This window comes from Enoplosus armatus, chromosome 1 (assembly GCF_043641665.1).
Source record: "Enoplosus armatus isolate fEnoArm2 chromosome 1, fEnoArm2.hap1, whole genome shotgun sequence".
NCBI classification, from domain to species: Eukaryota; Metazoa; Chordata; class Actinopteri; order Centrarchiformes; family Enoplosidae; genus Enoplosus; species Enoplosus armatus.
Genome location: NC_092180.1, coordinates 13,531,063 through 13,550,508, shown reverse-complemented (window position 1 = coordinate 13,550,508; position 19,446 = coordinate 13,531,063). Strand labels below are relative to the sequence as shown.

Genomic DNA, 19,446 nt, shown 5'->3' with positions numbered 1-19,446 from the left:
GTCTTCAAAGGCACAATAAAGTATGTACAGCTATATCTCATCCACTACAGACTTCAAAGTAAAGTGCACCATCATCCTATACATTCACATACATGACACTGTCACACGATTGTGTATATGGTACACAGCGCAGTGTAACATACCTTCGCCCTGTTCATGTACAAGTCGCTAATTGTTTTGCGTGGATACAAGAGATATTCCTTATTGTGATGCTAATTTATGTGCTTGCAGCTCCATGGAGCCAATACAGCCAAAATTGTTACAAATGATAACAGAAAACAAAATTAACATGTAATAAATACATAAATAACAAAATAAATATATCGTGACGTGCATGTTATTTTGAATTCAGTAACTATATAAGCAATATTCATGCTTGAGGAAGAGTGTGACATTGTGTTTTCTTTTTTTTTTTTACATAAAAAAAATCCAGTCAACTTTTAAAACTTACAGATGTGTAATTGTTAGTTATAATTTACAGATAAAGAAATGTTAAATTTCTCTAACTACTACATAAAGGAACAGTGTTTGTTTTTAGAATGCCATTACAGTACAAAAGGACTATAGTTATCAAAACAAATGAATTTGATTTTGAAAGTGGATCACTCTTTGTGCTTGTTTTCTTCCACTGACCAAGACCATCCCGAGGTGCCCCCCACCCAACCCCACCCCTCGACACACACATACACACAAAACTTGAGGCCCATAAAGCATTTTGGGATATGCAGGACTTCCAAGGTACTGGGTGATTTGGAGATCTCAGACCAGCCCCAGGGAACATTAACAGCCCTTGTTGAGAGGACAGATGGACCAGTTCTCCACTGAACTTCAGGCTGGGAATCTATTCACAGGCTAACTTGCTGTCAAAGCTGGAGAGGGCAATGGCAAAGGCTTGCAGGGCACACATTGGGTAGTTATAGTCCATGGTGAAGACATCTTCTGCCACACGGCCAAACTGCATCACAATGTAGTCAGCTGCAGGAGAGAAGAACCAGGAAACACATTTTGGTCAAGCTGCTTCGAAACAATATTCTCCCCTGCCTTTAATTTGTATTCTTAATTATGAAAACAAAGTTGTTATGAAACAAATAATTAATCCATAATGAATAAATGAAGGCTGTGTTTAGGACTTGAAATAATCATTTGTTGCTCTCTCTCTCTCTCTCCCCTCGTTTCCTGTCTGACTCTTTACTGTCCGCTATCCTAAAACTTTTAAAACCCCAGCCCAATATGAATGAATATTATGTTATGTGATTGGCTGTTAGTTCATTCAAACCGATCACCTGCCATCACATAATTGGCTCTGCCCTGTTTGTCTTGACTGAAAAATAAAGACTAAAAAGTGAGATCATGAAATAAAATTATTAGGATTATTATTGGGGAAAATGGTGTTTTATAATATTTTTACTGTGAGAAGAAGGAGGATGAAATAAAGTTTATGTAATGTCATATTCATTATTAGTCTGTACTTGTTCATATGATTGTGCATTTCACAATGTCTTCCTTGTTCATTTAATATTGAGCACTGTGGGTCTCCGCATGACTTACTACATGACAAACGTACAATGCAATCATGGCAAAATGTACAAAAACAGGGATCTGTTAGTTGTATTTAAAATGAAACCATGAAACAGTTTAGAGGTGTGGAACTCACGGTCATTGTCGTGAATGATTTGGAAATTCTTGACGGAGGCCTGAGTGACTCTGCCATGGAAGTTGAGCACATATGATTGTGTGTCATCGTTCCACACAGGCGTCTTGTTATGAAGTTCGATCACGCTCTCTGTGTTCTTGTTCTGCCACCTGGCCAGCAGTGACTCATGGTCCTGTAATGAAGAGTCGAGGACCGTCGGACATGGACACCAGATCAATTATGTATTAGTATTAGACGAGGTTGAATTGGTCAGCACAGATGTGGCCATTGAGAAATGAAGATAACATACATTTCGTGGGCGAATAGACACTCTCTCATGGTCCATGTTCATTCCAGGAATGATGACACTCATTTTGCGAGGTCCTTTGAATCCTAAGACATTGGTTTCCTAGATTGAAAAGATGATGAACTATACTGTAAGCATGTTCACCCAACAAGCTTGCTAAGCTTTAATAACATATGACAGAATATTTATATATCAAATATCCATTATGTCACATTATATCTGAAACTGCATTAAATACACAGCAAGAAACAAATGTACATGTATCCATCTGAAGAATTATACACTGCACTATCTACTTGGTGCAACGTAACATTTTCTACAAAGGATATATGTTCTTTGTTGAACTAATAGCTACCTCCTAATTAAGCAAAGGCTATGTTATTGTGGATTATTGAAAGTTATCTCTGTCTGCAATAAAAGTTAAGGCCGTTCTCCTTTATAAATACTTGAATGGATTTATACACGCATAGATGATAACTTGATTTCAACCTGATCATGGCAATGCCCTGACTCCTCCGTTCGTTGCATGAATGTCTTTATCTGACTGTCTGAGCCAAACTCTCTAAATGGAACTGTGCATTTCAAAGGCCACCAGACACATTAACCTGGATGTCGTATTTTCAAAGCAAATAAAATGACATATACCTCTGATATTAAATCATTCCAAGTAAAGTGGCTTCTTAGAAAAATGACATTACTTCAAACCATGTAAGCCCTAATCATGTATTGTATTTCTGTATATGTAATCACACTGAAATATCATGTTTCTTATTGCTCAACATTTGTGTTTAAAGATATGAGTACATCTTGGGCTTAAGGAGCATTTTGACCAACTCACATAGCAAATGGCTGCTAGCTCTTGACGCAGGTTGCTAGCTTCGAGGCTGGTGGTGCTCTTCATAGGGTTCAGTCCGCTGTCGTATACAGTGAACTTAGTTCCCATGAGGTTAGACCTGCAAAGAAAACATAACAGACTGAAGAGGTCTGATGGTTGGTGGTGTGTGTGTGTGTGTGTGTGTGTGTGTGTGTGTGTGTGTGTGTGTGTGTGTGTGTTTGTTTGTTGGCATGGTGGAGAGAAACAACACGTGAAGAGCATTGTACCCAGTGTGTCTCTGCATAACTCATGTGTATCCAGACTTTGCAATATGATAGTAATGGTTGCTCAGGTATAAATATGAACGGCTATGTTAAAGTACCAACCTTGTGATTATCTTGTGAAATCCCTGTTGATTGATTCCTCTCATTAATATTTTAAAGTGACAGTCAATAAAATAACAGTAAACAAAAGAAATGTTCTTCTGATCCTGTAACCTCAAATCCTTGACTTAAAATATCTAATACTGCCTCTAGTGGGGAAAACGCTGCACTGTAGCTCTGCTACTCTATGTACTGTACAAAGGCTGCATTAAAAGTATCACTATGACAGTCTCCAGTTGCTTTATGCACAGACATTATTAATTTTTGTACCTGTGTAAATTATTTCAGAACATACAGTACGTCATTTTATTAGTCGAAGATATGCTTTTTCAGTGCACAGAAGCTTCTAGAAGCCTTTACACGTCCTATGATTTCTCACTGTGCTACGTTACAGTATTTACTGGTCATTTCTATATTGTATAGTAAGTTTCATTTGTAGTTAATAGCAATCTACACACAAATGAGTCATTCAAAAGGTCATGATTCTCACATCATGACATCATTTCCAACATGTTTTGTATGTTAAAAGTAATTTGATTTGCAAAAATGTGTTGGAAATATTACAGAGTTAGCGACACTTTAAAAAAGCAGCATTACTGATATGTGATCTGCAGGATAAATATCATATCAACACAAATGGATATTCTGTTTTTTTTCTACACTTACACATACACCTGATATGAAATCATTCTTATTAACAATAATATTATAATATAATAATACTAATACAATAATTCTTATTCTAATTTTGCTCTGTTTGCGTTTCTCAGTTACATTCATATTAAGGCAGTGACTATGTGAACCCCACCACTGCAGCCTTCATCCTCTGACATCCTGACACATAGTCATAAAAACACACAACAGTGCAACCCAGAAGTTGACTGCAGTGGTTTACATTTATGTATGCATCGGAGGTAAGCAGTATGGTTTTGCAACAGTTTTTCACAGCCACAGCTTTAAACAGCTGACTGTGTACTTCTGATAGCCATACCTCATTTAGGCCAGCCACTTCAAGGACTCTTGAGAAGCACTAGATGAAAGGTCACTGTTCATTTAGATTTAGATCTCCATCTATCAAGTGGGATTATGATTGTAAAGGTTTGAGCAGTGCATCGACCAATGGTCAGGCCAGCTCTGAAGATTAAAGGCTACACAGAGCCATATTTGATTAAAATCCCCAGGAGTTTCCATGGAGCCACTAACGGTGCCTTGAGGCTGTCTCTAAGGATTGTGTCACTACTCACTTCCTATCGTACTGTGGCCCTGCTGGAGTTTACAGCTAATGTACATTTAAGAGGAAGGTATATACAAGACACTTTTACAAATGAGTGGTGAATTACAGAAGGTTCATACAATAATATAACAAATCTGTTTTTCTAAATTATACATGAGGTGAAGCTAAAACTGTACAGGACATTAAGTTCTTATACTAAATGGTGCCTAATGCTATATATGTGCATAATAATATAAAGGTACGGTTCTAGTACTACTTGTATAACTATTCATATATGAGCAGTTAGATCTTGATTTGTTCATGATTCATTCCATTCAAACTACAGTACGCACAGTTTTCAGAACTGTACTGTAAAGTGTTACTCGTACCATTTTGTCAAAGAATTTATAAATGAATTTATAAATGAAGGAATGGGGCCAGACTCCAAATTTATTTAAATTATTTACACATGAAAATGTATTCTAGTTGGATTAAATATCCCTTAAATATTCATACAAATTTGTATCAACACAAAATTCAAGGCATAAAACAAAGTTTTAAAAAATAGTATGGGATTAAACACGAATAGCAGTGACAGTTCAAAAGTTAAATAAGGAATCATGTACAACACTTTACATAATTTCTCAGTGTCTATAATTCCTGGTGTGGCGCACAGAAATGTTTCATCCAGCAAAGTCACTGACGCTTACCTCAGTTTACCAATGAAGCTCTCTCCACCTCGAGACAGATCAGTGGGATCAATGGAGATGAGGTAATTTGATGTTTTACTCTTTTTCCTCTTCCTGCCTGCTAACAGGAACACCTGTAACAAGCCAGAAATCAAAATAGTAAAACATGAGCTTCACTTGCTTGAGCTTGAAACTACGAAACAATCTCTTTTGAATATTTCATGTTATACAAACTGTTCAGCGGACGAAAAACAGTCTTAACGAAATGATTATATCCTACATGAAATGTCTGTTAACCTCGCAGAACCTGTGCTACTTATTGTGAGAAAATATTTAATCTTACAGAGTCTTCTTAGTGATGAATACTCCATAGGTGTTTGGATTAGTAAATTCTGTTGCTGTTTACAGTGACAACGTTTCCGCCCCCGGACCCTTCTCACCTTCTTGCCGTCCTCTCTCTCCAGGTGAAGGTAGTAGGTGGGATACATTCCTCTGTCCATGCCCTTCTTGTCTCTGGTGATTCTGCACTTCACTCGGACCCCCTGGGGTGCAGGTCGCAGAGAAAACTCTTCAAGGTCATCTACATCGACTGCGGGCTCATTGACTGGTGGAGTGGGTGCTGACGCCACCTCCTGTGGGTGAAAACAGCCCACAAAGGGCAAGACACCTCGTGAGATGGTGGACTGGTGAGTGATGCATTAGACTTGACTTTCATTACAACGGAGTAATGAGTCTGAAGATCAAATCGTCCGCAGGGGCTGAGAATGAGCACACTGTGTCTAAAATAAGTACCCGGTGTAGAGACAGAAGATTGAGTCAACCGAAGGGAAAGATTAGAGTGGAATGAGGAGCAAAGACAAATGATGGTTATCATAAGTACAATGCCAGCCGGGGTTTCGTTCTAAACGGAGTGTTGAGGCTGCAAAAGAGGCTGTGTTTTTAAAGAGGGTTACATGGTTATCGGACCTGAGTCATCCATTATCACGCCTAAAATGTGGAAAAACAGAACCTAAATTCCCTATCTGTAACCTCAAACACTAATGCAGATCCAAAGCTCGCTGACTTCAAGTGATCAGAAGTATACAAAATAAAAAGCAGCTTACTGACTGCCGAGAACAACACATATTTTCAAAATATTTATATAGTATGTTTGATTTCATGAATTGCACATTCATTCTTACAATGGCCCACCTGCGTTGTTGTACAGTTTGCAGTATGTTCCTTTCAAACTCCTAGAGGCACATAAGGTGTCTGTATGAGATTATTGTTCCACCACCTGCATACAGTGTCATCCGCACTGTAACATGCACAGCAAAATTACTTTGAGACAGCATCTGTGTGGCGATTAAGTAAATGACAGAAATAGCAAGAGCCCCAAATAAATCCAATGTTGTTTGTATAAGAAAAAGAAAAGCCTAAGGGCAAAAGCACTTTATCACATGAAGCCATAATGGTCTATCACTGTACTTTCAACTTAAATAGAGTTTCAAATAGAGTCCAGCTGAACGACTAAATTGAATCACTGGATAGAATGCACTGGTTGCTGGGCAGAATAAAGAGAGCACAGTGTGTGCTTCATTTTACCTTGCATGACTTCTTGCTAGTGGCGGAGCCTGGTCTCGTGTTGCTGTTGAGCTGCGAGGAACTGGAGCTAATTTCGTCTTCATCGTCCTCTTCTTCGTCAAAATTCATACTGCTGGATATACCTATACAAACAAAAAAACATGCAAAAATATATGTGCTAGTAGTTTAGTGAAATAATAAATGTGGCTTGTATCAGTTGAACAAACACTCCACAGTCCAGTCATCCACATTAAGGAGGCATAATGTTACTTATTTGGTGACTGAACACCAAATTTCAAGCTGGTCCACGTGAGGCTGTGTTTTCTTTTGAAATGTGGAAAGGAACAAATTCTGCTCATCTGGTGTTTAGTTACAAATTACACCCCTGCATAATAAGGAATATGGTTGTCGCAAGGTAAAAGCAATGTAATGACTCAAAAGACTGAACTACTGTGTCATTATAAGATAGTAACAATACTTAACATATCCAAGATGTCCCTATCATCCCTGACATTCAAGCCCAAAATCTAATAATTAGTGTCTAGTTTTGCAAAAACAAAACAAACAAAAACTGTAGCTGTGTCTGAAAATCACTCTCAACTTTGCGCACTATATTAACCCTGTGCCATTTTAATAGAGTGTCCAAATTGTAGAGTACAGTAAATGCACCAAATGGTTTCCTCAAAAATTGTCATACTTTGAATTTGAAAGATGTGTAAATTACAGTTACACAACACTATGATTTATAACTGTCCAAAATCACAATTTACTGCTCACGCAGGATGCATGAGTGTACTAGTAATCAGTGCATACAGTAACTCTCATATTTTTTTAACAAACAACCTTGACAGTGACAGAAAAATATGTCAGCATCATTCGCTGGGTCTTAAAGTGGCATTTCTATTTGCAGCTACAAGCTCTAACATGATTCAGTGTATTTCACCCTCCTACCAACACACCACAGCAGTGGACCAGAATGCCGTGGGTGTAAATTTGGACTCAAGGTTGTGCTATTATTTCAGATGCAGTGACAGAACCTTTCGTGAACGCTGGCAGTACCTTTCTTGAGCATGGTGACGCGCAGATCCTGTTTACTCTGTGACTGAGTGCAGCTCATGACAGGCTCTGCCTCGCCCTCCTCTGCAGTGGGGTGACCCACTGTCAGGATCTGGATCTGACCATCGTCCTGCTGGGAAGTCAGGCCATCGATCGCTGCTGAGTCACAATCCCACAAGAACAGACTCCATCAGAACGCAGCTGCACTACTGTTCAATGTCTCATGTTAACATACAGTAAATGACCAAATGAATCCCAGCAAAGGAAAATAAAGGCAGTGGTTGTCATCAAAATGTAACAACAAATCAGGTGTGTAGTCAAGGCTCGCCTGAGTCAATGTGATAACATTTAAACATCTCCCCTTTGATGAATGTGTGGATGTTTAGTGCTCTGTTCTTCTGTTTTAGTAATTGCTTCCCTAACTGTCTTTACTATTCAATTACCCTCTAATGTGTCAGAGGGAAGAACATTATGTCCGTGCTGCTCCAGGCATTCGAGCACAGTTCACTACAGTTTCAAAACAACTGACAAGCTCTTCTCTAATCATCCTTTTTTTCCCCCCTTACACAGTAGAAGTGCAAAAAAACAGATAAAGATGATGGGAAGGCTGAAACACTGCAAATGGACATTTTATAGAACTGTTTTAAATGGAGCGTTTTTTGTGGAAATCCCAGATTTGGTGCAGTGTTGTTGTGTATACTGAAAAATATTTTTGTTGAGTATTACAATTTTTAGCTAGTATAATCAATTGGCCACAGGTGCATAGGCAAATTGTAACTTTGACATATTTATGATTAGTCGATATCAATCCACAACTGCTGTATTTTATTCCATGATTAAAATAGCTGCTAAGGAGAGGTGAGCATGTAGGAGGCCAATCTGTATTTGTTTTGTTTTTAATCCCAGTTATTAGTATTTAACCAGTCTTTTATTAAACACTTAATTACAGATGTAGATTTGTTATTCATGGAGCAACTTGAATTGCTCCTTCTGAGTGAATTCAACAGCCTATACTCATCTATTCTGCAGCCTTGATGCAGCAGATGTTTTTAGTGAGTGTACAGTAGCTTTGGTAAAATAGCTCTCCTGAAAGTGTGCGCTCGTGCTTGAGAGAACCAGAGAGTGAGACAGACAGGGAGTGAGACGGGTCCATCAGTGGTGAGTTTGGCTCTACTGGCCTGATTAATCTCTAACCCCAGTGGAAATTCTATTATCTTTTTTCTTTTTTCTTTTCTGGGACAAAGTCAATCCAAAGATGAGCATCTACTGTACTGCGCTAGATCAGATGACAAACATCTGTAATGTTGCCTTCATAGTATGACTGTGCTTTTTGTATCAGTCCCTTATTGCTCTGCAAAGATGTCTTTGTGTTTAAATCTCATGGCAAATATTTTGACTACTGCACTGCATGGAGTTCAGTCTGTTGAATGTGAGAAGCAGAGACGCAAATAGAAACAATCAAAGCCTTGTAGTTGGAGTACACCATTTCAACACTCAGTTTTTCCTCTTCCATCTAAAGACTCATTTATGTCTCCACTTGTGGTGTGTCAGCAGGCTGACAGCACTCAGACTGTCATACATCATTACAGACAGTCGAGCTCTGACAAGCATGGCACCACAGCGGTGGCTAAGAGGGCAGCTTCACTGGCTGTGTTTGTTGCCAGATGTGGCGAACCTTGTGAGGATTGCAAAGAGGGCTTGAATAGGCAGTTACAGCTGCTGGATAATAAGGATTATTCCTCTTCTCTTTCATACTGTGGACTGCTTCTAATGACTGAATTTCATGTTTAAACATGAATCCGTAAAGACAAAGAACAATATGTTTAAAAGCAGTAGGCCTATCCTAATTTTGTAAAACATACATCTAAAAATGCCTTTGGTGTGTTTTTACTGTAAATATCTCCTGTTTATTTTGTATTTTTCAGTGTCTTTTACATTTTCTGACCCCCTTTCTAATTCATTCAGTCTGTCCATCTTTCTTGCGGCGCGCCTGTCCATGTATCTCAGTTATTATATCTCTTCATCACTCTGTCTGTTTACCCGTTTGTCTTAATACTGGCGGGCTGACCTTTGTGCTTCCCCCTCCTCTCCTTCTTGTCGCTGCCTGTCTGTGGAGTGGAGCTGGCCGATGCTTTGCCCTTTTTGGCTGAGCGAGGCGGCTGAGTGTCCGCTGTCACCTTGACCTCCTCCTGTTCAGCTTCTTGCACTAAACGCAGGGTCATCGGGGCAGATGGACAGATAAGGAGAGAAATGGAAAACAGGGTTGAGCACAGTTATAGTTACACTGACAAAAAAGAAATAAGAAATATTATGTTTATCAGATGATAAAATAAATATCATAGTATATAACAGTTAATACAGAGCAGTGTTGTTATATTAAAATAGAAATCCATAAATGTTAAGCCACAAATTATCCAAAATTGTCCAAAATATTACAATTAAAATAAACACAAGAGAATATGTAAATATGCGATATAACGCTGAACAGTGTATGGAGGTCAGATGATAAGGTTATTATTTCCCTTCTTTCCATCATATTATTCTAGTGCAGGATAACATTTTGTCAATATACAGTATTTTCTCCTCTCTCTGCAGGAAATGTGACTGTTCATGGCCTTGAGCCCAGAAACTGGCCCTCAGAACTGGGGATTAGATGGCTGTGTGTAGATAAGAAGACCTCATCAATCCCAGTCCTAACATTTCTGCTCTCGAGTGGATACATATGCTACACAGTGTAATAGATGGCAGAGTATGTTGTATTAGTTCTACAGGGGTCTAATTTAAAATGGTAGTACAGTTTTCTAGTTCTTTATGTGTTTGGCAGTTGTGCTACTTGTAGCTTACACTTCTAATTGAGAAAAGAAACAAAAACTGCATGAGAGTAAAATCTCCTTCAAGATCAAATACTTCCATCCAACAAGCAGTCTGACATCTTTAGCTGTGTCTCTTAAATTCTCTGTTTGAGCTCTCTGAATCAAGTGCTCTTACTCACCATGGTAGATGGTGCTGCTGTTGCTGCTGAGGTAGGATTCCACCAGCGGGGCCTGTTCCTCGCTCTGTTTGGTCCGACGAGTGCGAGATCTCCCGTCCACATTAGACTGGACCATCAGAGGCTCCTGCCTCTTCTTCTTCTGCTTCTGTTCAAGGAGCGCCCGCTGTTGTGGAGGATAGAAAGAAAGATAATGAAGGCACAGTGAAGTTACACCCTCCTATTACACATCATTATAAGGAATGAATTAAGTTAAAACTAAAATACAGTGGCACTGAGGTCACTGAAGTAAGCACCAATGATCAGAATTAAAGAATGTTTAACCTGACAGTCACCAAACATGAAATGTCTGAAAGGTTTTTGTACATGCGGTACTGCATGTGATAATCCAACACTGCCTCACTGAGGGATCATGTAATAATTTAGCTGCTAAATGTTTAAGACCATCTCAGTTTTGTTTAGTAAACCAATTAAACATCTTCAAGAGTCAAAGCTTTACTCTCCTCTTCCTGTGAAAAACACAACTCCTCACACATAATACAGAATACAAAACAGCTTTTCATTTTAAAAGAAACTTGTTTGTGATAATCACTTATGACACATCACAGATTCTTCTTGTAAGCTATCTTCGTACTGTAGGCAGAGGGTCACGTTTCAAAAGCAAGTGGCAGTAACACAGTCTCAGATAAATCTGTTAAGCCAGGAGAACAATCGGAAGATGTTTAAGGATGTGCTGCCTAAACCACTTTGACCTGAGGCTGGATATAGCTATTCATCTGGACTAACTGTCAGCTACATGCAAGTCTTCAAACCAGAGCTCATTAAATATTGAAGGTTTCTATTAGTGGAGAATTCAGGCTGGAGTTCTGCAGTATCCCCTCTAAAGCTCACATCTTTGCCAGCAGCCGCTTTACACAGTGCATGCATTTGATGGTTAAGGCTTTGACGTGCGAGTAAGGCACCCAACATAAACTTTGGAATAAAAGGTTTGAAATGCACAGCTACATGAGCTTCTCTCTCTTTGACTTCTATGTTTCTTATAAACAACGAGAAATATGTTTTGTTTTTACATCACACTGTTCTTTAAAATCTGTGAGTCTTCGAAAATAACAGGAACCAGTTGAGTGAAGAGGAAAATACATTTTCATGCCACAATAAGTCATTAATCTTTATTGTAATCACAAGACTATCAATCAATAATTTGTTTGATGATTTTTACGTGGCTAAAGTTAGGTTAAGTGAGTAACTAGGTTGGTATTCTTCATCATTTCAAGCATGGATGAAAAGCAGTTCAGTCGCATGTGAAACAGACCACCTGTAAGGGCTTCCCATTGATTGATTAGGAAAAGACTGCAGGAGCGTTTGATGCAGCTCCGACTGCAGAAGAGAACATGAACGTATTGAGTAGAGTACTCCACTCATATTACTCAGTTCAGGAAAAAGGCTAGACACCATAAACAGGAGATTACACTAGAAAATAACTAAAAATTGTTGAACTGCAGACGGGTCATGTCTGTTTTGTCTGGGTAAAGTGTTGCTGACAACAAACAATGACAACAGCAGCATCAGTGAGTGTGAAGCTGCCAGGCTTCAGTTTGACTGAATGATTTTGTACTCTATAACTCTAATGCATGATTTTCCAACAGTAGGTCTTTGAAATGTGTGTCATTAATGCAATGGAGGAAATACAAAATATATATTTAAAATAATTTTTAAAAAAATCATGTGCGCCCGCCCGGACATGTAAAGAGCAAGGTAACTTAACATTTGATCAAAATACACGCAGTGAGATGTTTGTCAGTGAGAACATCATGACATCACATCACGCATGAGTATAAATGCTGCTGCTGATCTCATTAAATTTGATGCCTGGTTTTTAACAAGATAATTGTTTTTTAGTTAGGTCAGTTTTACATTATTTTATCAACTTTATTTGGCTGCTAAAATATATTTAAGAAAAAAATTGTAATATATGCACATGCAAGGTAATCTCTTCAATATACAGTAACTGAGGTCATAGAGGATAAACTGCACCCCACTTCTGATGGAGCTATCTATGTAAATCATTTTTCAACCTGTATGATTAGCAATACTTTTCATCCAATGGACCTTAGAAAACTTGCATTTCGTGAGAATAGGGCTCAATCACAATATACAATCTATATATTATAATCTCCTAAATCTAGATTACCACAATGTCAAATGATTTGAAAGGCAGATAGCTCTGTCAGGTACTGATGGAGTAGTCTATTTTCATTTGTTTACTTTTATTAGCATGAAAGATTTATCCATTTTTCATCCAATGGACCTTATAGCATTTATAGTACATAACATAAAGGTCTAATCATTATATACTATACACTCTCAATATAATCTCAATATAATAATATCCTCGTTGTCACAATGTCTAATCATTTCAAAGACAACTTTGTAAGGCACTGCTTAAAAAATAAAAATCTGTTGTATTAGAATGCCAATGTACATTTAAAATGTTAATGCCGCTCAGCTTTAGGCTTTATACATGTTATTTACTGGACTTCAATCTGTCAGAGCCTTACACACCCTCTCATTAAAGCAGCGCTCAGGAAGATAACAAGTCCTAGCTGGCCATTTGTGGAGCAGCGGACGTTTGTGTCATGATGAAACTGCCCTGTTATAATTAATTTTGCCCGCGTGTTACTCTGTTATCAGAAATGCAGGAAGAACGGCAAAGACTTGCCTGTCTGTCCAGTTTCTGCTGTCGGAGGTTGGTGCCCTCGTCATCTAAAGTGCTGCAAAGACAAGAGCAAAGAAAGGTGTTAAAATGCTGCAGTGTGCTCCTCAGCTTTATGATGATGAGACTTTAATAAAGACATTTTCCAAACTGCTTTAGTTAATTCACTTGCTATACACGGCTGAACACTTGCAGTATCTGACTGTATTTTAGCTTCATTGCCTATAATTTAATAATATATATAACAGTGCATTTGTTTTCACATTGAGAACTAAATTACCCTCTTAACTACTGCGTACTCAAAATGCATTGAGTCATCATTCCCTGAAAAACTAAATCTAATAATTCATGGAAAGCAACCATTTGTATAAAAAAAAATTATAATAGCTTTGTGCATTCTTATCTTGAACTCTTTTACTACAAAGATGTTGGACGACAGAAGGATTTAAAGTATTAGGGAAGATTTTAATGTCTTTTATTTTGGGGTAAATAACATCCTGTATGTATGCACTTATCTGGTGCATGTTTTTGATACTTACAGTTGCTTATGCACTTAATGAATATACAATAGCCTGCCACAAGACTCACGGCAGAAAGTGTATAGCACATTACAACATTAGCTTCTCATACAAAGTCCAACAACAAAAATGCACCAGTCAGTTGCAGAACAAGTGTAAAAACGCGAGGCCACTGAGCTAACAGTGTCACAGCATCCTGGGTAAAGGTGTGTATATCTTCTGGGTGGCTCATCAAATAGGCGCTGAGGCGGTTTAATGAGAGCATGTGTACTTTGATAGATACAACCCTTAAAAGACTCCCCTTCAATAATTAGAAGGACTCTCACAAAGCTGTCAGTGAGCTTCTTCTCAGTACAACAGGAACATAACCAGAGGCATCACCTGAACAAGATGCTGTAAGTAATGTCAGGAAAAAAAACATATTATGAAGATGGCTCAGATCATTAGCGAGAGAAGAGGAACAGTTTGAGAGGAACCTTGGTTTCCATCGCTGAGTTAATTTATGGTTTTACCGGAAAAGTGCTACAGAGTTCTTTCTTCATCTCCCTGTCTGGATCCCTCTCCCCTTTTACTAAACAAACTCCTTTCATTGACACACTGCTTTTTTCCATTGAGACCCATAATTTGGTTTTAGGATGCATCTTGGTTTTCCCAGCAGTAGACAGATAATGAAATGCTAAATATTCCATTGTATTCTCTGTAAGTTCATTTGCATTTGCTTTAAATAGAGTTGCAGCTGAAATGATTTTGCAAAGGTAACAAGAAACCAAGACAGACTGTGACTGGAAGTACATGAAGATCTCCTCAACTCTGTCAACAGAGATTAAGTTGTACTGCAGCAAACAACATCGTCACTGTTTTCCTTTGAATCCATGGCTCACGCTTCAGAAACTGTACCAGTGAACATATGGACAGCAGCGTCAGTCACAAGAAAGGCAGAGACAGAGGGTCTCATGATAGCAGGTGGCGTATGCTGTACAGATTGCAAAGCCATTGGAGGCACGTTTATGATTCTGGCCTATATAAATAAAACTGACTTGAGTTGACTTGACATTCCTTCACACAGAGCTTTGAATGTTCACCCAGTGTTAGCAGAAAGGCAGCTGTTAAAGTTTATACTTCCTTCATTCGCTAAGAACAGCACCTGTGGTCAGCTTCACGGTAGCAACAGTTTTCACAAAGGAAAAAATATCTAAACATCTACAGAAACTTCTCAAACCCCTCTTGCTGCATGATCCACCTCTCTGCTGTCCACACGCTCAGTATGTTCCAATATGATCTCATTATAACCAACTGAACTGCAGCTGTTCACCTGCACACTTCACCTTTCAAGAGAGAGGATTAGATAGATGAAAGAGACTTTGTGTGTACAGCATCACCACAAACTAGATAAAGGGACTCCAATGTTAGCTCCTTGTAGTGTCTTTTACCAGGTTATCCTGTTGGTGATGCTACTACCTACGTGTACACTGATTGCTTTTTTTATATCTGTCAAACGCAGTCTTGTGTCCTCTGCGGACTCACTGATTGTTCCTGAAGCTTGTGTGGCTGGGCTTCTCAGAGACCCCTGAGAGACCTCAATGGTTCCTAATTAGAGGGCAACAAGAGGTTTTCTCCAGAAGAGATGGAGAGAACGAGCTACAGCAGATGAGAAAAGGATGAAAGATGGAGGGGGAGGGGTGTTTGCTGATGTGTGATGAAGGAGAAAATTATGTTGTTTTTCCAGCTTTCTTAACTATGACTGAAACTGCTTTGTTTTATAAGCATACTTTTTTTTTTTACAAGCAAATGCAGATTGTGACAAGGTGTTTCCTTACGCTGCTTATTCCATTTCATAAATTCTGCCTTTTAAAGGATATCGTTTTACTATGTGCAGCTTATGACACAGACACCTAATGATTTTTCTGCATTTTCTTAATTAATGCACAAACCATGTTTTACTCTCAACAATTCAAAACCTTTCATGCATACTGCCTGAACATGAATACGAATAATGTGACATCCAAATGATAAATGCCCATACAGATGACTAGTAATTGCAGGGATGATAGTTACAACATAATTGAAAGCAGAATGCATTTTCAACTTCAGTTACAAATGTTCAGTTTTTTACTTGTTCATTTGTTATCTCTCAACTTGATTAACGGAAACTGCGTCAAATCTCTTTTCATTTCCCATTGAGTCTTACTGGTGCATGATAAATAAAGGCAACAGGTGGTTTGTTAACGTGGCTGATGAGCATTTTTATACTCTTCATACCTGCATGTGGCAGTGACAGTGGATAGTCAGTCAGAGGCAGCTACAGCATGTAAGATCAGACAATGAATATTCAGTCTACCTGTATCTCTGCACTGCCGACTGTAAATGACGACAAAGGCCCACACAGATGCAATAAAAATGTATTTACCTCCCACTCTCTGTCAGACATACAGACAAACAAAGCACTCCATGTCTGCAATCAGGGTAATCAAGTGTGTGAATAGGCATCGGACAGGAATTTAATGACACAAACAGAGCTGCTCCAGTGGAGGTCAAACAGCTCATTATTGTGGAGAGTCTCTGGCCACTCTTGTCCTGCAACACACCGATGGTGAGGTTTACAGGAGCTTTTCTTCTATTTACTGTAATGCAGTACAATTCAAAACTGGTGGAAATGTCCTTTATAATGACCAGCTATAAGACTGAGGTTGAATTCCATCAACCATGACAACATTTGAAACTTCCCAATTAAATCCTGCTTCAGAAAACCTGAGTAACACGTCGACATTTTCAAAAATTCAGAATGTGTTGAGAAGATAACGACACTCACGAAACAACGCAAAGGGGCAAGATGGATGAAAACATGAAATATGAAGAAGGAAGGCTCTGCACACTGAGGTCCCATGAAGGTATTCATTGATAAAGCCTTGAAAGAAACATTATGAAAGCAGAAAATAAACTATTTGTATAGCTACATGTTTTGAATTTTGTTTCAGTTGTGCTGTAACATAAGCATTATATTTACAGTAAACTGTACCTTATACCATAAGTTTGAGACCGTTTACAAGCTGATGCTGTGAAATTTAGGACTGATTTCGATCTCTTCTTATCAGAGTGGCATTAAAATGCTGCCGGTTCTAAATGTAATCTTGTTCAACATAAGAAAATAAAAATAAATTGAATTGGTTCGGACTTGAAACTATTAAAATCTTGATTTGGAAACAAAATAGTGGATCTTTCATTAACTCAGGCAGCCACAAGTGAGTTTGGCACTCAGGGGAGGGAAGGATTCGACTATTATCAGTCACTGAGACTCCTCTTCACACTTTTAAAATAGTTTTATGTGCATCACCAGGTTTTATATGTGTGACAGTCATTGGCTGATGATTCTGCAGGAGCACCTGACAACGCTGGAGGACAATCCACACTAAAGCATATTTAATTTTCATTTGCATGGTGCAATGCATGAAATTTGATTGTGAGAAAATTAATCTGATGAGCACTACACAGACCCAAACTGACCTTGTAAGCAAAGTAAATAATAAAGCTGATATTGACACAATGTGACATTATAAGAACACTAATACAGATCATGGCATTAAACGCCCTATATTAAATTAAGCAACCTCAGATAAGATCTTCTGAAAAAGTCATGTGGAATGATTGTAAAAGCATTTTTGACAATATACCAATTGCACCATTTCTTTTGTCAAAGGCTCACAAGGTCTGCTCTCCTCCCTGGGTTCCCATGTCAGAGGAAAACAGAAGGAACAACTGCACAAGTCTTCCACTGCTGAAATGCTAATCTGGTGAGTTTTGCTCCCCACGGAGAAGAACTACTGTACAACTGCTGTTTCTTCGTGGATGTGTGTGTGATCGTGAGATATGTCTCCTTCATTTTGTCAGTTTCTGTGAATGCATGCGCTGTATATATCTAATGAGATGAGAGAGGCACACGGTGCAGCTGTCTCCTCCAAGTCTGCGCAGAGGCCCATGCATTTTTCATGGCAGCTTCACGGGATGAGAAAAACTGCTCATTGAGAAACCACCAATCTCTCGGCCCCCACCACCCTCTCTCACTGACACTCAAACGACATACTTCAAGAGACAATTTTGGATACTAATAGTGGTCAATGTCTTGTTTATACTATTTTGTTGTCCACCATTCAAAAGCAGCTTTTAACACATCTTTTCCAGAACAAAAAGTGAAAGGGTGAGAAGATTTGTTCTTTCCACTATACAGCATCAGTCCATCTTATGATTTCATACAATGCTTTTGTATTTGTAACTTAAACCTAAAGATCGGTGTCTCTGCAGTCTTTTTCCAGAAGTTTAAAATAAATTCCACACAGATCACTTCGTCGTCCTGATGCAGTCTCTTTCTGAAATTCGTGGATGGAATTGAATTGGCCACCGTAACTTATAGCAACCGTGAGCCAATAGCATCAAAGTAAGCAGGGAACCATGGCAATGGGTATTCAATCAGAGGAAAGAGCCAGCAGCATTAGTACTCCACTTGAAATGATGAAAGCAGATATAGGTTTTACAGCAAGAGCCTAAACACTCATAAATGCTCACCTATTTGTTGTTTACAAAAACAAATACTTTGCTACAAATGGCAGGATGATTATTCCCAGCATCATGCAACACAGATCATCTCTGCACACGTAAAACACACACATTCATCACACAAAGATGGGAAGTTCCTCAGTGATATTTAAAGTGAAAATGTGTACTACATGAATGTGATCCTCCATCCTACATTCATAATGACATTCCAAAGAGAAACTACTTTTGAATCCAATAAAGCAGCACTATTTCTGAATCAAATGACATGCAGTTTTACACATGAACAACAACAACAACAATAATGATAATAATAATAATAATAATAATAATAGTGTAAGGAAAGAGAATATTTTTCTGCCTGTGAACCAAATTGAGACTTCAATAGTTTATGCAGCTGAAATTCTGGGATTCACTTTTGCATAATTCAATTATTTTCTGTGGTACTCCTTTCAAAAACAGCCCCAGTCTAAAATACAAATACATATGAGCAACATTTTGTGATTAAACACATTCACCTTAGCGAAAACAAGAATATTATGCCACTAAAAGAAAATCCAGTTTGCATCCACAGTGTTTGCTTTTATTGTACCAATTCAATGTTACCGTTATCAGTCTGATCTCCTTGTCAGACACTCACATGACTGAACACCTGCTCAGACACACAACCATGCACACACTGCCTCAAAAGATGAACACTGTGCCCTTTCCTGTGTTCTCAGGAATGTGGTACAGTACCTGTAGGGAATCCAGTCGGAGGAGTGCTTGGAGCTCATTCTGTATCAATCACTCTGACTGCTGCTGCCTAACTGCGAGGCTAACGGCCTGCAACAGCACCAGTGCAAGTGGCTAGGGGGGTCTGAGGACAACGATCACAGCCAGAGAGCCCACATCCCCTGTTCATCCTCTGCACGCAGCCCTATATCCCAAGCCCGCCTGTGTGTTTCTTCGTATGTCCTCTAGCTGTGGGGCAGCAGATAACTAACAATCCAGACAGACAGCCGCACGCCTCACTCATGCACG

The 19,446-nt window shown here is 38.7% G+C and overlaps 1 protein-coding gene across 1 annotated transcript; it reads right to left on the bottom strand.

The window, feature by feature from the left end:
- Positions 1-841: 841 nt before the first annotated feature.
- tub (TUB bipartite transcription factor) lies at positions 842-19,199 on the bottom strand. The gene is made up of 12 exons (XM_070906934.1): positions 19,162-19,199; positions 13,367-13,418; positions 10,651-10,813; positions 9,727-9,864; positions 7,662-7,817; positions 6,624-6,745; positions 5,480-5,671; positions 5,061-5,173; positions 2,779-2,893; positions 1,944-2,042; positions 1,655-1,826; positions 842-975 (listed from the first exon to the last, which is right to left on the bottom strand). Exons 1-12 carry the CDS (start codon positions 19,197-19,199, stop codon positions 842-844), a joined length of 1,494 nt encoding a protein of 497 aa, XP_070763035.1.
- Positions 19,200-19,446: the final 247 nt, after the last annotated feature.

Bases quoted from the DNA above. Each gene is read 5' to 3' on its own strand.
- tub (XM_070906934.1), bottom strand. From the start codon at position 19,199: ATGAGCTCCAAGCACTCCTCCGACTGGATTCCCTACAG. The intron at 9,865-10,650 runs GTGAGTAAGAGC...CCCTGCGTTTAG, and splicing joins CAGCAGCACCATCTACCATG to TGCAAGAAGCTGAACAGGAG. The intron at 2,043-2,778 runs GTGAGTTGGTCA...TTTTCAATCTAG, and splicing joins AGCTAGCAGCCATTTGCTAT to GAAACCAATGTCTTAGGATT.